The sequence below is a fragment of the Protomyctophum bolini genome (genome assembly GCF_963924005.1).
Source record: "Protomyctophum bolini genome assembly, chromosome: 5".
Taxonomy (NCBI): domain Eukaryota; kingdom Metazoa; phylum Chordata; class Actinopteri; order Myctophiformes; family Myctophidae; genus Protomyctophum; species Protomyctophum bolini.
The window spans coordinates 48,892,968-48,919,184 of record NC_137866.1 but is presented as its reverse complement, the minus strand read 5'-3'; the positions used below and the strand labels follow the sequence as shown (position 1 = coordinate 48,919,184).

Genomic DNA, 26,217 nt, shown 5'->3' with positions numbered 1-26,217 from the left:
CTCTCCCTTCCTCCCCCCCTCTCTCTCTCCCTTCCCCCCCTCTCCCTCTCTTATTTCTCACATTGCTTAAAGGAGCCTTCAGTGATTTTGGTGATTTAGAAAAAAACCTGGTCCACCCAGGTAATATGATGTGCACATTAGGGTTTAATGCCCGGAAGGGAGAGAGAGAGGGGGGGAGGAAGGGAGAGAGAGAGAGAGAGAGGGTTATAGGGCACGCAAATTCCCGACCGAAAATTTCTTCGGGACCCGTCATCCCGGAGGTGTTGTTTTTTCTTGTTAGAAATTACACTAAGGAGTTTTCACACAGTGCACGTTCTTTCCCCAGCTGATCTATGAGTGCTCAAATGTCCAATCTGAACCCTCCCATCATTTTCAAACATGTTTGATATGGAATTATGGATCACACTGGGCTGTAACGGGGAGTCAGCGGGACCCAACGTAAATGTTGTTGGCACGGGCGGTATTTAAATGCCTGCGGGCGGACACGGGCGGTCAAGATAAAATCAGCGGGACTCCGCGAATCCTGCATCCTCCCGCAATTAACCAGATACAGAGCTTATTATACACTTTAGCAAAATAATGAATGTCTGAGGAGAACGTATAATTTCCTGTCTGCGCTGGACAGGCAAAGCACAGAGTCACTCTCTCCAGAACTGTGTTGGACATCTTCAGGCACGCTCCCAAAGCTGCTAGCCTGGCTAATAAGCCAGACCAATCAGCCGTTGGCAAAAACAAAAGATTGACAAAGCTGCTGCACTTGTCAATCATTTAGCCTAATCAGTCTCTGTGAGAACTGAGAAGTGTGTTTTACCCATTGAGTATTAAAAGGAGGGTTTTACAGACGGAGCGAGGAGTTTCCTTTCCCTGTGATGGACATTATCACTTCTAAACCCCTTTTGGCTTTTGCCTGCATGTGTGCGTCACTCAGCAGTCAGCAATAATGTGAAACGGAACACAAACTAAGATGAGTATAGGCTACAATTTGTTTTATATAGTAACCACCAGCACGCAGCCCCCCCCCCCTCTCTCTCTCCCTCTCTCTCTCTCTCTCTCTCTCTCTCTCTCTCTCTCTAATAATCACTAATCATCAGTGTGCTGTGCTGCGCACTGGCCGTGCTGGCTATTTTAACACCCAATCGGACTTTTCATAAAGTACAAAGCGGGATGATCAAATTATCTGCAGTGGAGAAGGGGACCCAGGCCCAGCACCACTGCTCAAAGGGTGAAAGACCTATACCTAAATGTGAAAGAAAGATGTGAGGTCGTTTATTCCCCCCCACCCCCCGTGCTTCGACAGTCACATTAGTGCAAACTCCTTAAGTGTCACGTTTTCTGAATAGCGTAGTAGGCTTATATCATTATTTTATTGCAGGCTATATGTTCATATTTCCTTCAAATAAAAAGTTTTCAACCAAGAAATATTATATTCTATTGAACATATGAAGTATCTATACATATAAATGCATTTTGGTGGGCACTTTCTTTCCCTTCTCTTTTGTTATTTTTCTGACGGGAATTCCCGCGGGAGCCCGGGAAAAGGTCTGCAAATTCCCGGGAATTAAAATGAGCCAAATCCGGGAAAATATTAAACCCTAGTGCACATGCGCACGCTCTACAGTGGTGGGACGTGCAACAGGCCAACGGCACGTGCACCAAGGATTGGATGAAGGCTGGATCTAAAGTTTTTTTTACCCCAGGGGTTAACTGGGGACATATAAGGAACACCTTATATGGTCAGTGCACTCTATAGTAGGGAGGATTATATACAAAGTGATATCACCTTTATGACCATAAGTTTTTGGACAAAGGTCAAAGCACATCAAGGTGCTTTGTTGTCCTAGTGCCCTGTATCTGTGTGTGTGTGTGTGTGTGTGTGTGCGCACACACACACACACACACACACACACACACACACACACACACACACACACACACACACACACACACACACACACACACACACACACACACACACACACACACACACACACACACACACACAGGTGGTGTTATGTTACAACCGGTTGCATGTGAAATGTTGTCACATGACATCTTTTGTGCATCACCTCACAACTATGGTGATGCATGCCTCAGTGACAGAAAGCGCCTGTGCGTGAGTGCGCGTGTGCGTGCGTGCATGCGTGGGTGAGTGAGTACTGTTCCTACACCACCATGCTTTACTCTCCTACTGTTCCACCACCATGCTTTACTCTCCTACTGTTCCTACACCACCATGCTTTACTCTCCTACTGTTCCTACACACCATGCTTTACTCTCCTACTGTTCCTACACCACGCCTACTGCTAATATACATGATGTGTGTGTGTGTGTGTGTGTGTGTGTGTGTGTGTGTGTGTGTGTGTGTGTGTGTGTGTGTGTGTGTGTGTGTGTGTGTGTGTGCGCACGCGCATTATGTATACAGCAAACATTTCCTCTCTTTTTTTTAAGATTAGTTTTTGGCTTTTGTGCCTTTGCTGATAGTTACAGTGAAGACAGACAGGAAAGAGGGAGAGAGAGAAGGGGAGAGACATGCAGCAAAGGTCGTCATGAACGGGACTCGAACAAGCGACGAGCTGACGTGACAATAAGAGCCTATTATGTGGCATTATGTGGCGTGCGCCTGGACTAGGCCAGCATTGACTGTTTCCTCATGGTGTATTGTGACTGTAATCTTGACAGGTTTCCTGAAGACCAAAGATGAGTCGGTGTGAGGAGAGAGAGGAGGAAGGAGCTGACAAACATCACATCCACAGAGCAGGGCCTCCATCTGTGTCTATGAAGAGTCATGAACCTCCTGACTTCAGTAATGAACCTGGACCTCCAGATACAACGTATGTGAATCCTCCTATACAATTCAAGGTTCAATGCTGTACTTTATTCTTCCATCTTGTGTACACTACAGGTACATAAGAGTAAAACTTGGCTTCCTTCAGACAATGCAGCAGCATTATATACACAACACTATAATACAACTATGTGATCTCATGCTAATAAGTTACATGAATGACAAAAACAAGACGTAACATCTAATAATGTTGTATCAATCCTGTTCAAAGTTAATCTACAGATTGTAAGTTACTGTGTGTGCAGTTTGTGAATGAAGTGGTACAAATCAGTGTGGTGTTCAGTAGACAGGCTGGCTGCTTGTGTGCATGTATAGTATGTGAACAGTAATATGTACAGTATGCAAAAAGCCATGTTTAAACTATCACCCGTTATTGTATTGTATATTTAGTAAGTATTGTACAGTGACAACTAAAGTCTCTGTAATGTTTATGTTGTACTAATAAAGGGATTTAAGATTAATCTATATGGCTCTGCCTCCTACTGACTGCCTAGTCCTAATCTGGTGTACTTGTGCCCCCTCTTGGCCAGGCCCTGTAACTACAGTATTTTACATGCCTAGTAAAACCACAACATAACAATTTATATAATGTTTTTTGCAATTTTAGTTTTCTTTTCGCTGCAATGTTGTGAGAGGAAACTAAAAGATGTTACCCTTGTATAAATAAAATGAAATGTAACAATAACACGAATAAAAAAAAAGAATTGACAATGTCATTCACACAAACAATGTTATGATTCCAGAAGTCTGTACCGCAGAGCAGAGTCTCCAACACCCAGCTACATGTCTATGAAGAGTGACATGTCTACAGGACTTCCTCATGACTTCAGTAATGAACCTGGACCTCCACACACACAGTATGTGAATCCTCCTGTACAACACACTATGGTCCTCTCCTCATTCACAAAGGAGAAATACGCCACAGCGTAACTGATGCGTAAACAGATGCGTAATGATATCGTATTTATCCGTCCGATCAAGCTGCGATTTGCTCCCGTGATATTCAGGGAACCTGCGTGGTTTAATCACTTCATTTGTGCGGATCGCTGAGTGTATCCTTTCGGCATTTTTCCCAAGCGATTCGCCTGGTGTCGCTTGGTTAGTTGGAACATCCACGCCCATTCTACACCATATAAGGCAACAGGAAATCTCGAAATACGTCATCATAGCCTGCACAGAGGATTCCCAAACTTTAAATTATATACAACAGACGCGATGAGCTTGTAGAGCAGTTAATTTTGACAGGAGGGTCTCTGCACGGACAGATCTTCAAGCAAACAGCGTGAGTTGTATATAATTATAAACGAAACTTGCCAACTTGGCACGCATTGCTTCACCCCTTGTTAAATGTCAGAACGTTAATAGTTAACTGATGTTAGTTACTTTCACATAATGAGAAAGAAGTTAATTTGTACTGTTCAGCACACGACCAAATGCTATATTACAACTCGGCAATGATAAAAGCCCTTACTGATGAATGCACTGCAGGGTTATATAAAAAAGAACAATTGCACACTCGCCTGCAGAAGTAAAATAGATATCTGATACTTTTTTTTATCAGAGCTGCATTGATTCATGCGGGGAATAGATTAATATCATCTCACTGTCATCTGTCTGAATGCCATGTGGAGAATGGATTTGTTCTGATCATGGACAGGTAGGCATATAGCTATTTAAATGTTCAACCATATACAGTACGGCGGGTAGCCTATATCCTCTTTGTCAGATCCTCTTCGTCAGTGCAGGTTCATTGCATGATGTCCCCCCCCCCCCACACACACACACACACACACACACACACAGTCAGACTGACTCAAAGGAGCTCCATAACAAAACAATTTAAATAGGCCTACTGCAGGCATTACTACACTAAACAACGTTGGATCCGTACAGTGCAGAATGCAGATAAGTGTATGTTTTTTAACATGCAGCGTGAGTCAGCGAGAGCCGATCTACAAGCTCACAACGCGTTGCACTGCGAGTAGAAAGTTGTCAAGTGAGCAGCACAATCGCGCATGCTAGAAATATCCTAATATATAAATAAAAAGGTGTCGGGCTTGCAGGGGCAGTTTCTGTATGGGACTTTAGGCTAACTTGCCTCTAGAATGCATGCATTTAGGCATACAAGTGCATACAAGTGCACTCGGCTTTTATATATAGGCTATCATTTCTTTGTGCTGAACAAAGTTGGGGACACATGCCTACATATTTTATCTGAGATTTGGGAACCATTTATTGATTAAGCATGAAGACTAAAGCCTTCTGAATAAATATACGCAAGCGTATGCCTTCTACGCCATAGTGAGAGGTTTTTGCGGAGTTTCGGACCAACCAACGTCACCGTCAAGTTCACAGAGATATCCATGAATTCCGAATGAATGCCTGTCCGCTCACGTTAAGCTCACGTTACGTAACGTTATCAGCGTAAACGCCTTTGTGAATGACGACGTATAACATTATACAATATACACACTATATGGTCCTCATTCACAACGGCGTTTATGCTAATATCGTGAGCAGAGCTTGAGTGGACAGGCATTTACGTGGATTCCCACATTTCGTGGGAATTCATGGCCATCTCCGTGAACTTGACGGTGACGTTGGTTGGACGGAAACTCTGCTGATATCCGTGTCAGCTCCAGGGTGGTGTAAAGGGCATACAAAAAGTTCCCAAATCTCAGATAAAATATGTAGGCATGTGTCCCCAACATTGGTCAGCACATAAAAAATGATAGCGTATATAAAAGCCAAGTATCACTTATATATCTGTCATGCATATGCAGTATGCCTACTGTATATGCATGCATTCTAGAGGCATTGGTCAATGAAGTTAGCCTAGAGTCCCATACAGAAACTGCAAGCCCGAGCCTTTTTATTTATTTATTAGGATATATATGCGGCTCACGATCTCAGCAGCCTTCTAGCCTACTCGCAGTGTGTTATAGTTTGTGAGTTGGGTTCTTTATAATAAGAGACAAACACACTGGAGTATAATAGTAGCAGGTCCAGTTTACTGGGTAGCATATCAGAATGAATCCAACAGGCATGAGCAGTCGATCACACAACAGTTCGTGCAGTACTCTTAATGGAACACCGAGTACAATCTATCACATCCCCCTTTCTTAAGGAGAAGCTTAACTTTGTTAATGCTGAACAAGATAGCAAAGAAGTTCACATTCAAATTCCTATCAGAACAGTTATTCCACTTTCTTACTTTTCCTCCTTTTTTTTTTTTTTTTTAGTTAGCAGAACAATAAACACAAAAAAAACAAAAACAAAATTCAGTGCAAAGCATCTCTAGCTATGGTAAAAGTGTGAGTCTCTTGTATTAACTATACGTGTATGTAAGCGGGTCGGTGTCTTGTATGGGGCCAGAGGTTCCAGAACATGGCCCACCGGCGGAGCACAACCTTCAGCGTTGGCTCAGGACATAGTCCCTGTACCTTACAGGTGGAACGACGGCCCTCCCCGATCTGGTGCAGCGTGTAGCGGAGTCGCTCGCGCCGGACCGGTCAGCCCGGTCCTGCTGGGCCTCAGGGGTAGGTGGCACGTCCCGCAGAGTCTCTGGCTGGTCGACGTACTCAGCATCAGCATCTCCAAGCAGGCTCGGATGAATGGTCCTCAGATGACGTCTGTTCCTCCTGAAGATCACGCCTGCCGGAGATTCCACACTGTAAGAGCGTGGCTCTGCTCTCTTGCTCAATACGACAGCAGGCTTCCAGCCTTGCCTCGTCTTCATGTGGACCGCAGCTCCAGGAGCCAGCTCAGGAAGCGGCTTGGTTCCGACATTGTAGTGTCTGCAGGTGCCTGAGTCTGTCGTGGATGCCTCTTGGGGTGGTTGCAACACTGCGCTAGTGCACGGCAGCAGGCTTCTCAGGACACGTCCCATCAACATCTGTGCTGGGGAGACATCTAGGCCTGTCACCGGTGTGTTCCTCAGTGACAGCAAAACCAGATGTTGGTCAATCCCTGTTGTTGCTGCTTTCTTCAGCGCACGTTTCACAGTTTTGACCATATTCTCTGCAAGTCCATTGGACTGTGGGTATCCGGGACTAGAGTGTGTGAGCTTGATGCCCCATTCAGCAGCAAACCTCTGCATCTCAAAGCTTGCAAAAGGAACATGATCACTCACCAACTCTTTGGGGATCCCATGTCTGGCAAAGACCGACTTCATCCTTTGTATGACTGAGTGGGCAGTCTTGTCCGGCAGGTTGAGCACTTCCGGATACTTAGTCAAGTAGTCTACAATCACGAAATAGGATTGTCCATGCAGCTCAAATATGTCAGTCCCCAGTTTCGACCATGGCAGTTCTGGTACCACATGTGACTGGAGAGGTTCTCTTTGGTTTTGTGGCTGCATTTGTTGACATGTGGCACACATTTCTACCTTCTTCTCTATGTCTTGGCCCATTCCTGGCCAGTACAGGACCTTCCTGGCATGGGCTTTCATTCGCTGGACGCCTTGGTGCGCCAGGTGCAATTTATCCATGATGACTCCTCTCATGCTTTGAGGAATGATGATCTTGTCTGCTGTCATTACGACGCCATCTTTGATGCTCACTGTGTGACGCATCGGCCAGTATTGGTGTAATATGCCGTCGCAGCGTTGTCTTCTCTGTGGCCAGCCCTTCTGGTGTGCTTGTAATACTGCCTGTAATACCTTGTCTGCCGCAGTCGCGTCCTGGAGGTGCTTGAGCATGTTTTCACTCAAAGCATCTGTGGCCTCTATCGCGTACACCACTTTCTCCTCGAACAGGTTCTCAGTGAGGTCATCAACTTGGCCTTTCACAACCGCCCGGGAGAGCGTGTCGGCAACATGCATGTCCTTTCCTGGGGTGTATGTAATCTCAAGATCATAGCACTGCAACTGGAGAAGCATCCGCTGTAGTCTGGCCGGTGCTTTGCTCAGATGCTTCTTAAAGATGACCTCAAGGGGCTTATGATCCGACTGCACAGAAACTGTCTTCCCATATATGTACTGGTGGAACCGCTTGGCCGCAAACACAATCGCCAACAGTTCCTTTTCAATTTGAGCATAGTTTTGCTCTGTGTCTGACAGTGCCCGGGAGGCATAGCTCAGCGGGCAGCCTTCCTGCAGAAGACACGCCCTCAGTCCATCCTTTGATGCATCTGCCTGGATTGTCAAGAGCTTGTGCTGGTCATAGAACTTGAGACTCGGGGCTCGAATCAGAGCAACCTTCAGGCTTTCCAGAGCTGCATCATGTTCGTGGGCCCACTGCCACGCAGCATCCTTCTTCAGCAGCTGTCGCAGAGGGGCCGTTATCGTAGCCTCCCCCGGAATGTATTGGGCCAAGTATCTTGTCATGCCCAACAGTCTCTGTACGCCTTGCTTGTCTTCTGGTGCCGGCATGTTGGCGATGGCTGTCACCTTTGCGTCATCCGGCTTAACGCCCTCTGGGGTGATAATGTGGCCCATGTATCTCACTGTGTTGACTTTGAACTGGACTTTGTCCTTGTTGAACTTGACATTTGCAGCTTGTGCCCTCTCCATGACTTGCTGGAGGATTTCAGCATGCTCTCTGTCTGATGATGCAGCGATTATCATGTCATCTGCTATGATATTTACGCCTTCAATGTTGCCAAAGGTCTCACAGTTCTTCTGCTGAAACACTTCACTGGCTGATTTAATGCCAAATGGCAGTCTCTTAAAGCGGTACCGGCCCCATGGTGTGTTGAACGTACACAGCTCAGATGACGGCTCGTCCAGTTTCACCTGCCAATATCCATCCTTCTCATCCAGAATGGTGAAAATGGATTTCCCTGCTAGCTTGCAGCGGACATCTTCTGGAGTGGGAATGGAGTAATGTTGCCTCTTTATGGCCTTGTTGAGGTCACGGGGGTCCAAGCACACCCTCAGTGATCCGTTCTTCTTCTCTGTGATCATCAAACTGCTCACCCATTCTGTTGGGTCATTTACAGGGGTTATTACATCCACGTCCACTAGGTGTCGCAGTGTGACCTTCAGCCTGTCCATGACAGCAAGAGGAATCTTCCTGCACCCATGTACCACAGGTGTAACTGCTGGGTCAATGTGTATGTGATGCACACCCGGGAACTCACCCAGCCCAGTGAAAACCGTTGGAAACATCTCCAGCAACTCCTCTTTTGTGGCTGGCGTTCTCCTCGGCTCCGCTTTAGGTGCTGGAGGTCTCTTCTCAAGTGCATCGATTCTTTTGACAAGCCGCAGTTCCTCACTCGCCTCTCTGCCCATGATTGGCACGGCTGACTGGTTGATCACGTAGAAATCAAGCTTGGCTTTAGCCTTCGCCGTTTCACACACCAGTGACACAGTCCCTTCGGGCTTCAGACGGGTCCCTCCATAAGCCACCAGCGCTGTTCTTGTGGGCTGTAGCTGAATACGACCTGGAAGTGTCTCAACAATGGACATAGGCAGCACATTACCATCCGCCCATGTGTCAATTTTGACCTTGACCGGGACATCCATAAGACTGGCCATAGTGTACCATGCGGTGTCTTTGCTTTTAGTGACTGCATTCACTTCCACACACGCAACAGTACCTATAAACAGCGAGTCCACATCTACCTCAGTCTCCAGGTCATGGACACTACGTCTTGTCAGTGTTCTGTTAGGTGGTGTGCCCGTCCTGTCAGCTGGTGAGGCACACATCTTCGCAAAATGGTTCTGCTTGTTACACTTGTGGCATGCCGCACCATAAGCGGGACACTGGCGTGGTTCATGTGTTCTCCCACACTTGTTGCAGGCACTCCACTCTCTGTTTCTCTTTTCTGTCTTCCTGTCATTGTAGAATTTCCCCCTCTCTGTGTGAGCTGGGGCTCTATTCATGGCTTGCACATGTGACTCACCCACGGCATGTGTTGTCATGGCTTGCATCTGGCTCCTCGCAGCTTCCGACGCTCTGCACAAGGTTACTGCCTTCTCAAGGGTTAAATCTTTTTCCCTCAGTAGCCTTTCTTTTAGAGAAGCATTATTCAAGCTGAACACCAGTTTATCCCTTATCATGTCAGTGTCAGTTATTCCAAACTCACAGCTCTTGCTCTTCTGGCGCAGTTCTGTGACAAACTTGTCCACTGGCATCCCCTCTGCCATGGCATGAGACCAGAACTGGTATCTTTCAAAAACAACATTTTTCTGTGGGCTGCAATATGTTTCAAATGCCTTGAGGATTGTGTCCATTTTCTCATCATCACCCGCATCAAAAGTGAACGTGTTGAACACATCCAAAGCATCTTCACCAACAGTGTGTAACAGTATGGCAACTTTAATTTTCTCATCCTTTTCAATAGCTCCAGTGGCTGTCATATATAGTTGAAAACGCTGTTCCCACCTTCGCCAATTTTCAGCCAGGTTTCCAGTTAGTAGCAGAGACGACGGTGGTTTGAGCTGCTCCATCTCGTTGCGGGAGTTTTAGCTGCCCAGTCTCCAGATGCTAATGCTAGGCTAGCGTTTACAACAACAAACAGTTGTTCCTCACTCGTCCCGCAGATCCGCTTGGTCTTTATGACTCTCTGTGAGATCGGCATGTGCATCGAGTGAAGATCCAGCCACTTCTAACACCATGTTATAGTTTGTGAGTTGGGTTCTTTATAATAAGAGACAAACACACTGGAGTATAATAGTAGCAGGTCCAGTTTACTGGGTAGCATATCAGAATGAATCCAACAGGCATGAGCAGTCGATCACACAACAGTTCGTGCAGTACTCTTAATGGAACACCGAGTACAATCTATCACACAGTGCAACGCGTTGTGAGCTTGTGGATCGGCTGCATGTTAAGAAACAAACTCACAATTAGGCTATAATAAGAACATGCACTTATATCTGCATTGTACAAATCTCACGTTGTTTAGTGTATAGTAATGCCTGCAGTAGGCCTTTTTTTATAATAATGTATATTGGTCACATGCGGACGCCCCAGTGGCACACAGAATATATCCAACTCTTACCTTGATCAGGCTTGATGTTGGATCGGATGAAATATAGTGCAAAAACGGATTAATCCCAAAAGAAAAAAAAAGAAAAGAAAAAAATAACCAAAACCGCATGGTCCGGTGGATTAAATATGTCCTGTGTTTCCAAATCTGACAGTGCAGGGCAGGGAATCAATCACCCCAGTAATCAATAAATCAAATAGGCCAAAGGAAAATGATCATATTTTATAACCCTGCAGTGCATGGCAATTCATCAGTAAGGGCTTTTATCATTGGCGAGTTTTAATATAGTATTTGGTCGTGTGGTGAACTGTACAAATTAACTTCTTTCTCATTATGTGAAACAGTGAAAGTAACTGTAACATCAGTTAACTTATTAACATAATTTATGAACTTATTTAACAAGGATTGAAGCAATGCGTGCCAAGTTGGCAAGTTTTGTTTATAATTATATAGCCCTACATATAACTCGCGCTGTTTGCTTGAAGATCTGTCCGTGCAGAGACCTGCCTGTCAAAATTAACTGCTCTACAAGCTCATCGCGGTTCACTGTTGTATAACTTGATCTGTGCAGGCTATGATGACGTATTTTGATATTTCCTGTTGCCTTATATGGTGTGGAATGGGCGTGGATGTTCCATCAAACCAGGCGACACAAGGCGAATCGCTTGGTAAAAATGCGGAACGGGTAAATCCGGCGATCCACACAAAGTGATTACACCAGTTTCCCTGAATAACACGGGACCTAATCGTAGCTTGAGAGGTAGGATATTACGTATCTCATTTACACCTGTGCGTACATTTCCGTTGTGAATGAGGACCTATAACACTATACAATATAGTACACCCTGGTCATCATTCACAACGAAAATGTACGCACAGGTGTAAAGGAGATGTGTAATGATATCGTATTTATCCGTCCTCTCAAGCTACGATTAGGTCCCGTGTTATTCAGGGAAGCTGGTGTAATTGTGACCAAGGCTGAATCAGCCACACAGTATTTTGGCAATAGAATATTCTTTATCGTTATTACTTTATAAGACATACAACCATTAATTATTTGAGGTGCACTATTTAAAGTGTGAAAGGTATCAATGTTGTACAACCTACCCTATTGAGTGAATAAACCTGGGACTATGCCACCGTTTTATTAATTGAAGAGCAACAGAAACTCTTTTGTCATTCTTATTCTTAGCTTTAGTTTGTTCAAGGACACACTAGGTTCACGTTTTATCAGGTAAGAGAGCAAAAACCATAAATAGGCGGAGAGAGACTGACACTGAATCATGGATGAAAAATATAGCAGAGGTAAAATAGATATCCGATTTCTTTTTTAAATCAGAGCTGCATTGATTCATCCGTCTTTTAGATTGATATCATCTCACTGTCATCTGTCTGAATGCAGAATGGATGTGTTCTGATCATGGACACCTATAGGCCTATATATCAGATGTAAGTGCAGGTTCATTTCATATGACGTCGTCATATTAAAATGATTCGTGGGACATTTGGCACCAAACTTGATTGATCTCATGATGAGATCAATGTAGTAGCCTACAGCCTACACAGTTGCTCTTGCCCATATTATAATGAATTAAGGTGATCTGGCTTAAAACTATGACTGGCCGAATTGCACTGATGCCATAATGTGGACTTCTATTTTTTTAGAGGGCTAATTAGCCCTAGTGATTGCTGTCTGTCTGTCAGACCGGCATGTCTGTGAACCCAGGGCTCGAAATTAACTTTTCTTGGTAGCACCAGTGCTCCCAAATTAAAAAGTTAGTAGCACTAGCAAAACATTTGGAGCACCTACCCAAAATGTAAGGAGCACAGACAATATATATCACGCAATACATTGTATTAATAAAACAGTATAACTCAGTAGACCAATTTACACTTGTAAACATCTCCATTTCAGTGCATTAGTCACGTGCATACCTAACCGTGGCATTAAGACATTGCATTTCTGAGCACTGAGCACTGCAGAGTTCATCACATGCCGGGTTAAGGTTTAACAATAAAATATGAAACTTATTTTTCAGACCATGGAGAAAGCCTCGTTTTTCTTTTTTAACACATTGCACTTAAAATTTACTTTGTATGCCAATTTATTCAGTCCACCATAAACATTTTCCCTTCCCTTTTTTGCTACAGCTTGTCCCCACAGGTCTCAATATTTGCTATTGAGAATGAAAGAGATTAGATCAAATGTCCACCAAATATGACGTATGATGATATATAATGACAAGAGCACCTCAGTTCACATGGGTGTGATTTTTAACTCATGCATTGTCCTGGGGCCAGGATTAATAATTTGGTCTCCTGACTCTCAGTCCCTCCCTCTCCCATCCATCTCTTCACGGGCAGCTGTGTTCTGCACTAGCTGTAAACGCCTGAGTGATGCCTGGTCGATGCCAATATACAAAGAGTTGCAATAATCTATTCTTGATGAAATCAAAGCATGGATAACCATCTCCAGCTGTTTTTAGGGGAGGTAGGATTTGACCGTGGCGATGATTGGAATTTGGAAGAAGAGTTTTAACGACGGAGCTGATTTGTTTTTTAAGTTTAAAATCTTTATCGAAAATAAAACCAAGAGGGGGGACAGTGGCACAGTCGGTAGTGTTGTCGCCTCACAGCTAGAAGATGCTGGGTTCGATTCCCGCTGTGGGCGCTGGGGGCATGTTCTCTCCTCTGCGTCATCAATGCCCATACCCGAGGTGGGGTTAGCGAAAGGGCCCTTCTGTGTGGAGTTTGTATGTTCTCCCCGTTTCCCCTAGGGTATAGTACCCTCACATGTTCTCCCCGTGTCCCCTAGGGTAGGTACCCTCACATGTTCTCCCCGTGACCCCTAGGGTAGGTAGCCTCACAAAAACATGCAGTAATCCTGGTCAGAATGTGTGAAAGAGATAACTGTTACAATTGCGCAATTCAACAGACCCATTCAGGATTCTAAAAACGCCATCTCAATCCTGACCTAAGTTTTAAGTGTTTTAAGTGTGTTGTCTTTATCTCCTTGGGCAAATCATTCCATTGCACCGTTTGTACTACATGGAATACAAGCTACTGTTATGCTAATTACTGTCTGTTATTTACTTAGTATTATTCCTAGTAGTATTATTCACTGTCTCTATTGTTTATGTATTGTTATTTCTGTCTGTATGATTCCAGAAGTGTCCACCACAGAGCAGAGTCTCCAACTCCCAGCCTTCTGTCTGTGAAGAGTGACTGGTCTAAACCAGGAAATCCTCCTGACTTCAGTAACGAACCTGGACCTCCTGATTCACAGTATGTCAACCCTCCTATAAATATATACAACACTATTTACACTGTAACACTATACAATATACACTATAACACTGTACAATATACACTATAACATATTTTATACTGACGGTGAGATGGCGGGCAGCTGTGTTCTGCACTAGCTGTAAACGCCTGAGTGATGCCTGGTCGATGCCAATATACAAAGAGTTGCAATAATCTATTCTTGATGAAATCAAAGCATGGATAACCATCTCCAGCTGTTTTTAGGGGAGGTAGGATTTGACCGTGGCGATGATTGGAATTTGGAAGAAGAGTTTTAACGACGGAGCTGATTGTTTATTAAGTTTAAAATCTTTATCAAAAATAAAACCAAGAGGGGGGACAGTGGCACAGTCGGTAGTGTTGTCGCCTCACAGCTAGAAGATCCTGGGTTCGATTCCCGCTGTGGGCGCTGGGGGCGTGTTCTCTCCTCTGCGTCATCAATGCCCATACCCGAGGCGGGGTTGACGAAAGGGCCTTTCTGTGTGGAGTTTGTATGTTCTCCCCGTTTCCCCTAGGGTATAGTACCCTCACATGTTCTCACGTGTCCCCTAGGGTAGGTACCCTCACATGTTCTCCCCGTGTCCCCTAGGGTAGGTACCCTCACATGTTCTCCCCGTGACCCCTAGGGTATAGGTACCCTCACATGTTCTCCCCGTGACCCCTAGGGTAGGTACCCTCACATGTTCTCCCCGTGTCCTCTAGGGTAGGTACCCTCACATGTTCTCCCCGTGTCCCCTAGGGTAGGTACCCTCGCATGTTCTCCCCGTGTCCTCTAGGGTAGGTACCCTCACATGTTCTCCCCGTGACCCCTAGGGTAGATAGCCTCACAAAAACATGCAGTAATCCTGGTCGGAATGTGTGAAAGAGATAACTGTTAAAATTGCTCAATTCAACAGACCCATTCAGGATTCTAAAAACGCCATCTCAATCCTGACCTAAGTTTTAAGTGTTTTAAGTGTGTTTGTCTTTATCTCCTTGGGCAAATCATTCCATTGCACCGTTTGTACTACATGGAATACAAGCTACTGTTATGCTAATTACTGTCTGTTATTTACTTAGTATTATTTCTAGTAGTATTATTCACTGTCTCTATTGTTTATGTATTGTTTTTTCTGTCTGTATGATTCCAGAAGTGTCCACCACAGAGCAGAGTCTCCAACTCCCAGCCTTCTGTCTGTGAAGAGTGACTGGTCTAAACCAGGAAATCCTCCTGACTTCAGTAACGAACCTGGACCTCCTGATTCACAGTATGTCAACCCTCCTATAAATATATATAACACTATAACACTGTAACACTATACAATATACACTATAACACTATACAATATACACTATAACATATTTTTTACTGACGGTGAGATGGCGGGAAGCTGTGTTCTGCACTAGCTGTAAACGCCTGAGTGATGCCTGGTCGATGCCAATATACAGAGTTGCAATAATCTATTCATGATGAAATCAAAGCATGGATAACCATCTCCAGCTGTTTTTAGGGGAGGTAGGATTTGACCGTGGCGATGATTGGAATTTGGAAGAAGAGCGTTTTAACGACGGAGCTGATTTGTTTTTTAAGTTTAAAATCTTTATCAAAAATAAAACCAAGAGGGGGGACAGTGGCACAGTCGGTAGTGTTGTCGCCTCACAGCTAGAAGATCCTGGGTTCGATTCCCGCTGTGGGCGCTGGGGGCGTGTTCCCTCCTCTGCGTCATCACTGCCCATACCCGAGGCGGGGTTAGCGAAAGGGCCTTTCTGTGTGGAGTTTGTATGTTCTCCCTCTTTCCCCTAGGGTATAGTACCCTCACATGTTCTCCCCGTGTCCCCTAGGGTAGGTACCCTCACATGTTCTCCCCGTGTCCCCTAGGGTATAGTACCCTCACATGTTCTCCCCGTGTCCCCTAGGGTATAGGTACCCTCATATGTTCTCCCCGTGTCCCCTAGGGTAGGTACCCTCACATGTTCTCCCCGTGTCCCCTAGGGTAGGTACCCTCACATGTTCTCCCCGTGACCCCTAGGGTAGGTACCCTCACATGTTCTCCAAGTGACCCCTAGGGTAGGTAGCCTCACAAAAACATGCAGTAATCCTGGTCGGAATGTGTGAAAGAGATAACTGTTACAATTGCTCAATTCAACAGACCCATTCAGGATTCTAAAAACGCCATCTCAATCCTGACCTAAGTTTTAAGTGTTTTAAGTGTGTTGTCTTTATCTCCTTGGGCAAATCATTCCATTGCACCGTTTGTACTACATGGAATACAAGCTACTGTTATGCTAATTACTGTCTGTTATTTACTTAGTATTATTTCTAGTAGTATTATTCACTGTCTCTATTGTTTATGTATTGTTTTTTCTGTCTGTATGATTCCAGAAATGTCCACCACAGAGCAGAGTCTCCAACTCCCAGCCTTCTGTCTGTGAAGAGTGACTGGTCTAAACCAGGAAATCCTCCTGACTTCAGTAACGAACCTGGACCTCCTGATTCACAGTATGTCAACCCTCCGATAAATATATACAACACTATTTACACTGTAACACTATACAATATACACTATAACACTATACAATATACACTATAACATATTTTATACTGACGGTGAGATGGCGGGCAGCTGTGTTCTGCACTAGCTGTAAACGCCTGAGTGATGCCTGGTCGATGCCAATATACAAAGAGTTGCAATAATCTATTCTTGATGAAATCAAAGCATGGATAACCATCTCCAGCTGTTTTTAGGGGGAGGTAGGATTTGACCGTGGCGATGATTGGAATTTGGAAGAAGAGCGTTTTAACGACGAAGCTGATTTGTTTTTTAAGTTTAAAATCTTTATCAAAAATAAAACCAAGAGGGGGGACAGTGGCACAGTCGGTAGTGTTGTCGCCTCACAGCTAGAAGATCCTGGGTTCGATTCCCACTGTGGGCGCTGGGGGCGTGCTCTCTCCTCTGCGTCATCAATGCCCATACCCGAGGCGGGGTTAGCGAAAGGGCCTTTCTGTGTGGAGTTTGTATGTTCTCCCCCTTTCCCCTAGGGTATAGTACCCTCACATGTTCTCCCCGTGTCCCCTAGGGTAGGTACCCTCACATGTTCTCCCCGTGTCCCCTAGGGTATAGGTACCCTCACATGTTCTCCCCGTGTCCCCTAGGGTAGGTACCCTCACATGTTCTCCCCGTGTCCCCTAGGGTAGGTACCCTCACATGTTCTCCCCGTGACCCCTAGGGTAGGTAGCCTCACAAAAACATGCAGTAATCCTGGTCGGAATGTGTGAAAGAGATAACTGTTACAATTGCGCAATTCAACAGACCCATTCAGGATTCTAAAAACGCCATCTCAATCCTGACCTAAGTTTTAAGTGTTTTAAGTGTGTTGTCTTTATCTCCTTGGGCAAATCATTCCATTGCACCGTTTGTACTACATGGAATACAAGCTACTGTTATGCTAATTACTGTCTGTTATTTACTTAGTATTATTTCTAGTAGTATTATTCACTGTCTCTATTGTTTATGTATTGTTTTTTCTGTCTGTATGATTCCAGAAATGTCCACCACAGAGCAGAGTCTCCAACTCCCAGCCTTCTGTCTGTGAAGAGTGACTGGTCTAAACCAGGAAATCCTCCTGACTTCAGTAACGAACCTGGACCTCCTGATTCACAGTATGTCAACCCTCCGATAAATATATACAACACTATTTACACTGTAACACTATACAATATACACTATAACACTATACAATATACACTATAACATATTTTATACTGACGGTGAGATGGCGGGCAGCTGTGTTCTGCACTAGCTGTAAACGCCTGAGTGATGCCTGGTCGATGCCAATATACAAAGAGTTGCAATAATCTATTCTTGATGAAATCAAAGCATGGATAACCATCTCCAGCTGTTTTTAGGGGGAGGTAGGATTTGACCGTGGCGATGATTGGAATTTGGAAGAAGAGCGTTTTAACGACGGAGCTGATTTGTTTTTTAAGTTTAAAATCTTTATCAAAAATAAAACCAAGAGGGGGGACAGTGGCACAGTCGGTAGTGTTGTCGCCTCACAGCTAGAAGATCCTGGGTTCGATTCCCACTGTGGGCGCTGGGGGCGTGCTCTCTCCTCTGCGTCATCAATGCCCATACCCGAGGCGGGGTTAGCGAAAGGGCCTTTCTGTGTGGAGTTTGTATGTTCTCCCCCTTTCCCCTAGGGTATAGTACCCTCACATGTTCTCCCCGTGTCCCCTAGGGTAGGTACCCTCACATGTTCTCCCCGTGTCCCCTAGGGTATAGGTACCCTCACATGTTCTCCCCGTGTCCCCTAGGGTAGGTACCCTCACATGTTCTCCCCGTGTCCCCTAGGGTAGGTACCCTCACATGTTCTCCCCGTGACCCCTAGGGTAGGTAGCCTCACAAAAACATGCAGTAATCCTGGTCGGAATGTGTGAAAGAGATAACTGTTACAATTGCGCAATTCAACAGACCCATTCAGGATTCTAAAAACGCCATCTCAATCCTGACCTAAGTTTTAAGTGTTTTAAGTGTGTTGTCTTTATCTCCTTGGGCAAATCATTCCATTGCACCGTTTGTACTACATGGAATACAAGCTACTGTTATGCTAATTACTGTCTGTTATTTACTTAGTATTATTTCTAGTAGTATTATTCACTGTCTCTATTGTTTATGTATTGTTTTTTCTGTCTGTATGATTCCAGAAATGTCCACCACAGAGCAGAGTCTCCAACTCCCAGCCTTCTGTCTGTGAAGAGTGACTGGTCTAAACCAGGAAATCCTCCTGACTTCAGTAACGAACCTGGACCTCCTGATTCACAGTATGTCAACCCTCCGATAAATATATACAACACTATTTACACTGTAACACTATACAATATACACTATAACACTATACAATATACACTATAACATATTTTATACTGACGGTGAGATGGCGGGCAGCTGTGTTCTGCACTAGCTGTAAACGCCTGAGTGATGCCTGGTCGATGCCAATATACAAAGAGTTGCAATAATCTATTCTTGATGAAATCAAAGCATGGATAACCATCTCCAGCTGTTTTTAGGGGAGGTAGGATTTGACCGTGGCGATGATTGGAATTTGGAAGAAGAGAGTTTTAACAACGGAGCTGATTGTTTATTAAGTTTAAAATCTTTATCAAAAATAAAACCAAGAGAGGGGACAGTGGCACAGTCGGTAGGGTGGCGCCTCACAGCTAGAAGATCCTGGGTTCGATTCCCGCTGTGGGCGCTGGGGGCATGTTCTCTCCTCTGCGTCATCAATGCCCATACCCGAGGCGGGGTTGGCGAAAGGGCCTTTCTGTGTGGAGTTTGTATGTTCTCCCCGTTTCCCCTAGGGTATAGTACCCTCACATGTTCTCCCGTGTCCCCTAGGGTAGCTACCCTCACATGTTCTCCCTGTGACCCCTAGGGTAGGTACCCTCACATGTTCTCCCTGTGACCCCTAGGGTAGGTACCCTCACATGTTCTCCCCGTGTCCCCTAGGGTAGGTACCCTCACATGTTCTCCCCGTGTCCCCTAGGGTAGGTACCCTCACATGTTCTCCCCGTGACCCCTAGGGTAGGTAGCCTCACAAAAACATGCAGTAATCCTAGTCGGAATGTGTGAAAGAGATAACTGTTAAAATTGCTCAATTCAACAGACCCATTCAGGATTCTAAAAACGCCATCTCAATCCTGACCTAAGTTTTAAGTGTTTTAAGTGTGTTGTCTTTATCTCCTTGGGCAAATCATTCCATTGCACCGTTTGTACTACATGGAATACAAGCTACTGTTATGCTAATTACTGTCTGTTATTTACTTAGTATTATTTCTAGTAGTATTATTCACTGTCTCTATTGTTTATGTATTGTTTTTTCTGTCTGTATGATTCCAGAAGTGTCCACCACAGAGCAGAGTCTCCAACTCCCAGCCTTCTGTCTGTGAAGAGTGACTGGTCTAAACCAGGAAATCCTCCTGACTTCAGTAACGAACCTGGACCTCCTGATTCACAGTATGTCAACCCTCCTATAAATATATACAACACTATAACACTGTAACACTATACAATATACACTATAACACTATACAATATACACTATAACATATTTTATACTGACGGTGAGATGGCGGGCAGCTGTGTTCTGCACTAGCTGTAAACGCCTGAGTGATGCCTGGTCGATGCCAATATACAAAGAGTTGCAATAATCTATTCTTGATTAAATCAAAGCATGGATAACCATCTCCAGCTGTTTTTAGGGGAGGTAGGATTTGACCGTGGCGATGATTGGAATTTGGAAGAAGAGAGTTTTAAAATCTTTATCAAAAATAAAACAAGAGGTGGCACAGTCTGTAGTGTTGTCGCCTCACAGCTAGAAGATCCTGGCTTCGATTCCCGCTGTGGGCGAGTTTGTATGTTCTCCTGTTTCCCCTAGGGTAGGTACCCTCACATGTTCTCCCCGTGTCCCCTAGGGTTGGTACCCTCACATGTTCTCCCCGTGTACCCTAGGGTAGGTACCCTCACATGTTCTCCCAGTGACCCCTAGGGTAGGTACCCTCACATGTTCTCCCCGTGTCCCTAGGGTAGGTACCCTCACATGTTCTCCCCGTGTCCCTAGGGTAGGTACTGTGGAATCTCTGTGACCAAGGACCAGGCGGGACAGGGAATTGCAGCAGTTTCAACAGCATTCTATTTCATCAACAAGGAAATTATATTACAGGCAGAAGGAGAAACCCCCAGTAGGTTTCTGGGCAAATTATATTCCACACAAATGTCTGTTCCACAGGCGTTTTCCTCAGCCTGGAGGAGGAGGATGAGAACAGAGCATTAGATTTCAATTCAGTATATACAGTCTCTGATAGCACGCTCCTCACTGGAGGGCTCTGTTTAACACGATAGACGGGGCGGGGTTCCCTTGCTTCGGGTGACGTCATCAGTCTTTATCTTTAACTGTAGCGGGTCTTCTCTCCCGATAGCGGGGGTTCAGCTCCGATAGAGCATAAATCTTCAGGCCGTTCTCGGCAAATCAAATGAGCGACTGTATGCCAGACAGTGCTCAATATAATATTGATAATAACAGGTTTCTTTCCGACCTTTATTATAGAGGTTTCAGCGTCACCGTCGCTGTGGCGGGGCTGCCTTCCTCCCGCAGCGAGATGTGTGGAAATGGAACTCCTGTTCCTTTATTGTTTTAATCGTACAGTCCGATACTCTCCGTCGCTCTGTCGTTTCCTGGACCGTTCCTAAGAGCCTGTGCTGAGAGGAGAGTGACAGGCAACACATGCAGGAATATACACACACATGAATGGCTGGTGGTGGAAGTGTGTGTCTTCTTACCCCCCGACGGTATTTGCTGTGCGTGCCTCCGTGAGCGTGTGTGTGAACCAGCCGCTGTCAGACTCAGAACTGAATCTTCCTTTTATACTGTGGGTGTGGCCGATGGCTGATTTGGGTGTGGTCGTTCAATCGTCTCAATCTGGCGGAGGGGGAGGTTTGGCACGTAGACATTCCCTACTACGAGGCCGAGGGCGGGCCCAGCTGCCCGAGGCGTCTTCTGTCTGACAGCGTGTCTGGTTGCCCTGGCAACGCACTTACCATCGCGGGGTGTAGCTAGCGAGACCCCACAGTACCCTCGCATGTTCTCCCCGTGTCCCCTAGGGTAGGTACCCTCACATGTTCTCCCCGTGTCCCCTAGGGTAGGTACCCTCACATGTTCTCCCCGTGTCCTAGGGTAGGCAAAACATGCAGTAATCCTGGTCGGAATGTGTTAAAGGTCCAATGACATGCCCTGAAATTAATATGGGTGGTACAGTACATCACGTGGTCTGACTGAAACAGTTTGAAAGCGTTCGCGATGGGCTACGGCGCTAGCAACAAGTGGCTACTAGGTCAGGCTAGCGTTTTTGACGGTACATTTAGCGTCATATTGGTTATAAATGTAATTGAAAAAATATATTTTTTCGCCCGAAACTCCCGCCCGAAAGAATGCAATTGAGGTTGGCGTGGGTTTTTTAGGGGAACTGCAGCACAAGTGCAAATTTCGGACTCGAGTCCCACGTTCCCCCGGACACCAACAACCCTGTCTGCCCGCTCTGAGTAGAGCCCTGAGCCCCGCAGCGCGACTACTGTTCTCTTCCCTTTCTTTCTTCCCCTCTCAGCCGCAGGCTGACTGTACACCCACTGTAATACCGTAGTCAGTTACCACAACATTGTTCAAGTGAACTATAGTGTGTTTGTTTGTATTCATTGTAATAATCAATATCGCTATCACCTGGTTGTCCGAGCCGAGTGGGGAGGGGGGCTCTCTTCTCTCTCTCTCTCTCTCTCTCTCTCTCTCTCTCTCTCTCTCTCTCTCTCTCTCTCTCTCTCTCTCACACACACACACACACAATTTACAATTTAGGCATTTAGCAGACGCTCTTAATCCAGAGCGATTTACATTAAGCAAGAACAAAAGCATGGGAATACATCACATAAAAGCATTTATCATGAAACATGCATAAGCTAAGAAAATAACAGTGGAATATCTATAATGAAACTATACATATAAACTATACATATATACTAATATGCTATACATATGTACTATGGCGTGCTATGACTATATACAATGCAATTCTACATAACATGCTATAAGTCTGTATCAAATGCTATCTAAGTCTACAGAAATGATATCTATGTCATGATCTGTCACTCCACAGACCATGTCACCTCCCTGGCCACTCCCTCATTTTCATCCCATTCACTCACCTGCTTCTAACTCCCTCGTCATTCCACCTGTGAACAATTCCTCAATCAACCTTCCCCCTATAAGACTGGACTCATGACAAACATTCAGTGTCAGTTCATTATTTGTTGTAGCAGATGCATGTTCCTGGTTTTCCTGTTGTTCCTGGTTTTTGACAGTTTGGACATTTTCTGATTTGATTCCTACGTGCTGCTCTAGTGTGAGTTTTTGTCCTGTTTTCCTGAAATCTACTGTTGTAAGATTTATGCCTGGATTCCAGAGTTTCTTCTTTCTTCATTGTAAGATATTTTGATTTATTAAATACTTTGAATTAGACACCGTTCCTGTGACTCTGCATTTTGGGTTCATCACTCTGCTGCCGCCTAACAGTATGAACTGACCATAATCATGAACCCAGCAGAGTTACTACTTTTAACAAAGAAGGTGTTGATTTTTGAAAGTGTGGTGAATCGTCTGGTGGCCTCTCCTCCTAACCTGCGTGCTGAAATTCGAAGGGAGATTTCAATCCAGCAGCAGTGGTTTACAGAGAGGCCATGGGTGAGCCATTTTGTTCCCCATTTTGTGGTAGTTTGTGGGAGGCTTAAGAACTTTGAAACCAGCTCACTACCACATACTCCTCAGCCATCTACCCACTCCATTAGGGTTGGAGTGTTGAGTTTGCATCCCACTAGCCCTGATGCTAATCAGCAGAAGAACCACTATATGGATTTTTTTCCCCATTTTCGAGGCAGTGAAGAAGTTCTTTCAGAACAACTTCATGCCACAAATCCGTATTATGGCACCCGCCTGGCTCGGGGAGGTCCCCGTTGTGTCAACAAGCGGGGGGATGTCTCCCGGGGTCTCCCAGCCACCAAGCCCACCCGGACAGCCCTGTCACGTCCTGCTGCAGTCCCGCCTGTAGCCCTGTCACGTCCTGCTGCAGTCCCGCCTGCAGCCCCTTCACGCCCTGCTGCACTCCCGCCTGCAGCGGTGCAGCCCCGTCACGGGCCTGCACTACGGCAGCGGGACCCCGGGGGTGTTTTTCAGCTACCTGACCCCTGTTCCTCGCCCCCAGTGACTTTGTCTCCTCCACCACCCAGCCTGCCCAGCACTCCACTGAGTGCTGTGCTGCCCGGCATCCACGAGCCCTCCCCGGTGGCCTCCATTGGTGACCTGCCTGCGCCCTCTGCACCCTCACCGACTGTACCTCCTGCTGACCTGCCAGAGCCCTTGCCGGCCATCTCCCTAGGTGTCCTGCCTGCGCCCTCTGCACCCTCAACAGCCCTTTCAGCCGGTGACCTGCCAGAGCCCTTGGCAGTCAACTCCAGTGGTGACCGGCGTCAGTCTGACGTTATGGAAGCTCTGGCCCTGGGCTTTTTGTTCGGCTGCTTCCGTCAGCTGCTGTCTGCCGGCTCTCCATCTCCAGAATCTGCAGCACCCTCCTCATCCCCTGGGTGTGCAGTGGTCTCTGGGGTCCCAACATCCTCGTCTCCTGGGTGTGCAGCGTCCTCTGGGGTCCCGTCTCCAGAGTCTGCAGCATCCTCCTCCTGTTCTCCGCCTGCAGTCCCGCCTGCAGCCCCGCCTCTGCCTGCAGTCCCGCCTGCAGCCCCGCCTCTGCCTGCAGTCCCGCCTGCAGCTCCGCCTCTGCCTGCAGTCCCACCTGCAGCTCTGCCTCCTCCACCTGCAGTCCCACCTGCAGCTCCACCTCTGCCTGCAGTTCCACCTGCAGCTCTGCCTCCTCCACCTGCAGTTCCACCTGCAGCTCCGCCTGCAGTCCCGCCTGCAGCTCCGCCTCCGCCTGCAGTCCCACCTGCAGCTCCGCCTCTGCCTGCAGTCCCGCCTGCAGCTCCGCCTCCGCCTGCAGTCCCGCCTGCAGCTCCGCCTCTGCCTGCAGTCCCACCTGCAGCTCCGCCTCTGCCTGCAGTCCCGCCTGCAGCTCCGTCTCCGCCTGCAGTCCCGCCTGCAGCTCCGCCTCCGCCTGCAGTCCCACCTGCAGCATCTCCGGCGTCGCCTCAGCCTGCAGCATTCCCGGCGTCGCCTCCGCCTGCAGCTTCCTCTGCGGTCCCGTCGTCTGCAGCGTTTTCTGAGGCCCCGCCGCTGCAGCTCGCCTCCGAGGCCCCGCCGCCGCAGCTCGCCTCCGAGGCCCCGCCGCTGCAGCTCGCCTCCGAGGCCCCGCCGCTGCAGCTCGCCTCCGAAGCCCCGCCGCTGCAGCTCGCCTCCGAAGCCCCGCCGCTGCAGCTCGCCTCTGAGGCCCCGCCGCTGCAGCTCGCCTCTTGGGTCCCGGCTTCTGAGTCTGCAGCGTCGTCTCCTGAGTCTGCAGCCCTCCCTCCTGAGTCTGCAGCTTCAGCCCCAGAGCCTGCAGCATCTCCTGTTGCTCCGCCTGCAGCATCACGTCCAGCTCCTGCAGCATACCCGGCTCCGCTTCCACGGTCCTCCGCCTCGTCTCAGCCTCCAGGCCGCCCTCCTGACTGCACCTCCTCAGCCTCCACGTCTCGACCTCCGGGCCGCCCTCCCGATGGTGACACTGCCTCATCCCAGCGTCCTGGCCGTCCCCCCGATGGCGCTCGTTCTGCCACCGCCCATCCTCCTGGACGTCCCCCTGAGATCACCAGACTTGCCTCTGGCCGTCGTCCTGGCCGCCCACCTGAAGATCCCCTTTGCCCTGCCTCAGTTTCCCTCCTCCAGGCCCCCTCCACCCACCCTGCTCGTTCCTCATTGAGGTTTTGGGACGTCTGGGATCCGTCCCTTGAGAGGGGGGGTACTGTCATGATCTGTCACTCCACAGACCATGTCACCTCCCTGGCCACTCCCTCATTTTCATCCCATTCACTCACCTGCTTCTAACTCCCTCGTCATTCCACCTGTGAACAATTCCTCAATCAACCTTCCCCCTATAAGACTGGACTCATGACAAACATTCAGTGTCAGTTCATTATTTGTTGTAGCAGATGCATGTTCCTGGTTTTCCTGTTGTTCCTGGTTTTTGACAGTTTGGACATTTTCTGATTTGATTCCTACGTGCTGCTCTAGTGTGAGTTTTTGTCCTGTTTTCCTGAAATCTACTGTTGTAAGATTTATGCCTGGATTCCAGAGTTTCATCTTCATTGTAAGATATTTTGATTTATTAAATACTTTGAATTAGACACCGTTCCTGTGACTCTGCATTTTGGGTTCATCACTCTGCTGCCGCCTAACAATCTAAGGGGGTAGGGTAAGTGCTATGGGCCATGATGGAGTCTGAAAAGGTGGGTTTTCAGACTACGGCGGAAGATTGGGAGTGATGCTGCAGTTCTGACTGCAATGGGAAGTGCATTCCACAGTTTTGGAGCCAGAAGGGAGAAGAGTTTGGGACGTGTGGAGCGGTGTCCCGGCGTTTTTAGTGAGGGTACTTCCAGCTTCCCTGCGTTGGCTGATCTGAGTGCGCG

At 46.9% G+C, this 26,217-nt stretch overlaps 1 protein-coding gene and 1 long non-coding RNA gene across 3 annotated transcripts in view; both read left to right on the top strand.

Annotated features, from left to right (window-relative positions):
• The first annotated feature begins 2,690 nt into the window (after window positions 1-2,690).
• Window positions 2,691-16,509, top strand: LOC308316266. 2 transcript variants are annotated; one of them, XR_013964140.1, is made up of 3 exons: window positions 2,691-2,831; window positions 3,589-3,702; window positions 16,449-16,509. It is a non-coding gene; the product is annotated as an uncharacterized lncRNA (long non-coding RNA). The 2 variants fall into 2 exon arrangements; XR_013964141.1 differs by lacking the exon at window positions 16,449-16,509 and adding an exon at window positions 13,949-14,058.
• Window positions 16,510-19,667: 3,158 nt separating this feature from the next.
• Window positions 19,668-26,217, top strand: part of LOC308315178 (protein NLRC3-like) — a gene marked incomplete at both ends in the record, with an annotated part of 102,185 nt that continues 95,635 nt past the window's right edge. Inside the window, 2 exons of the mRNA XM_080763018.1 lie at window positions 19,668-19,672; window positions 19,963-20,079. Of these exons, the coding sequence (XP_080619144.1) occupies window positions 19,668-19,672; window positions 19,963-20,079 (122 nt within the window). The remainder of the gene's footprint in view (window positions 19,673-19,962; window positions 20,080-26,217) is intronic.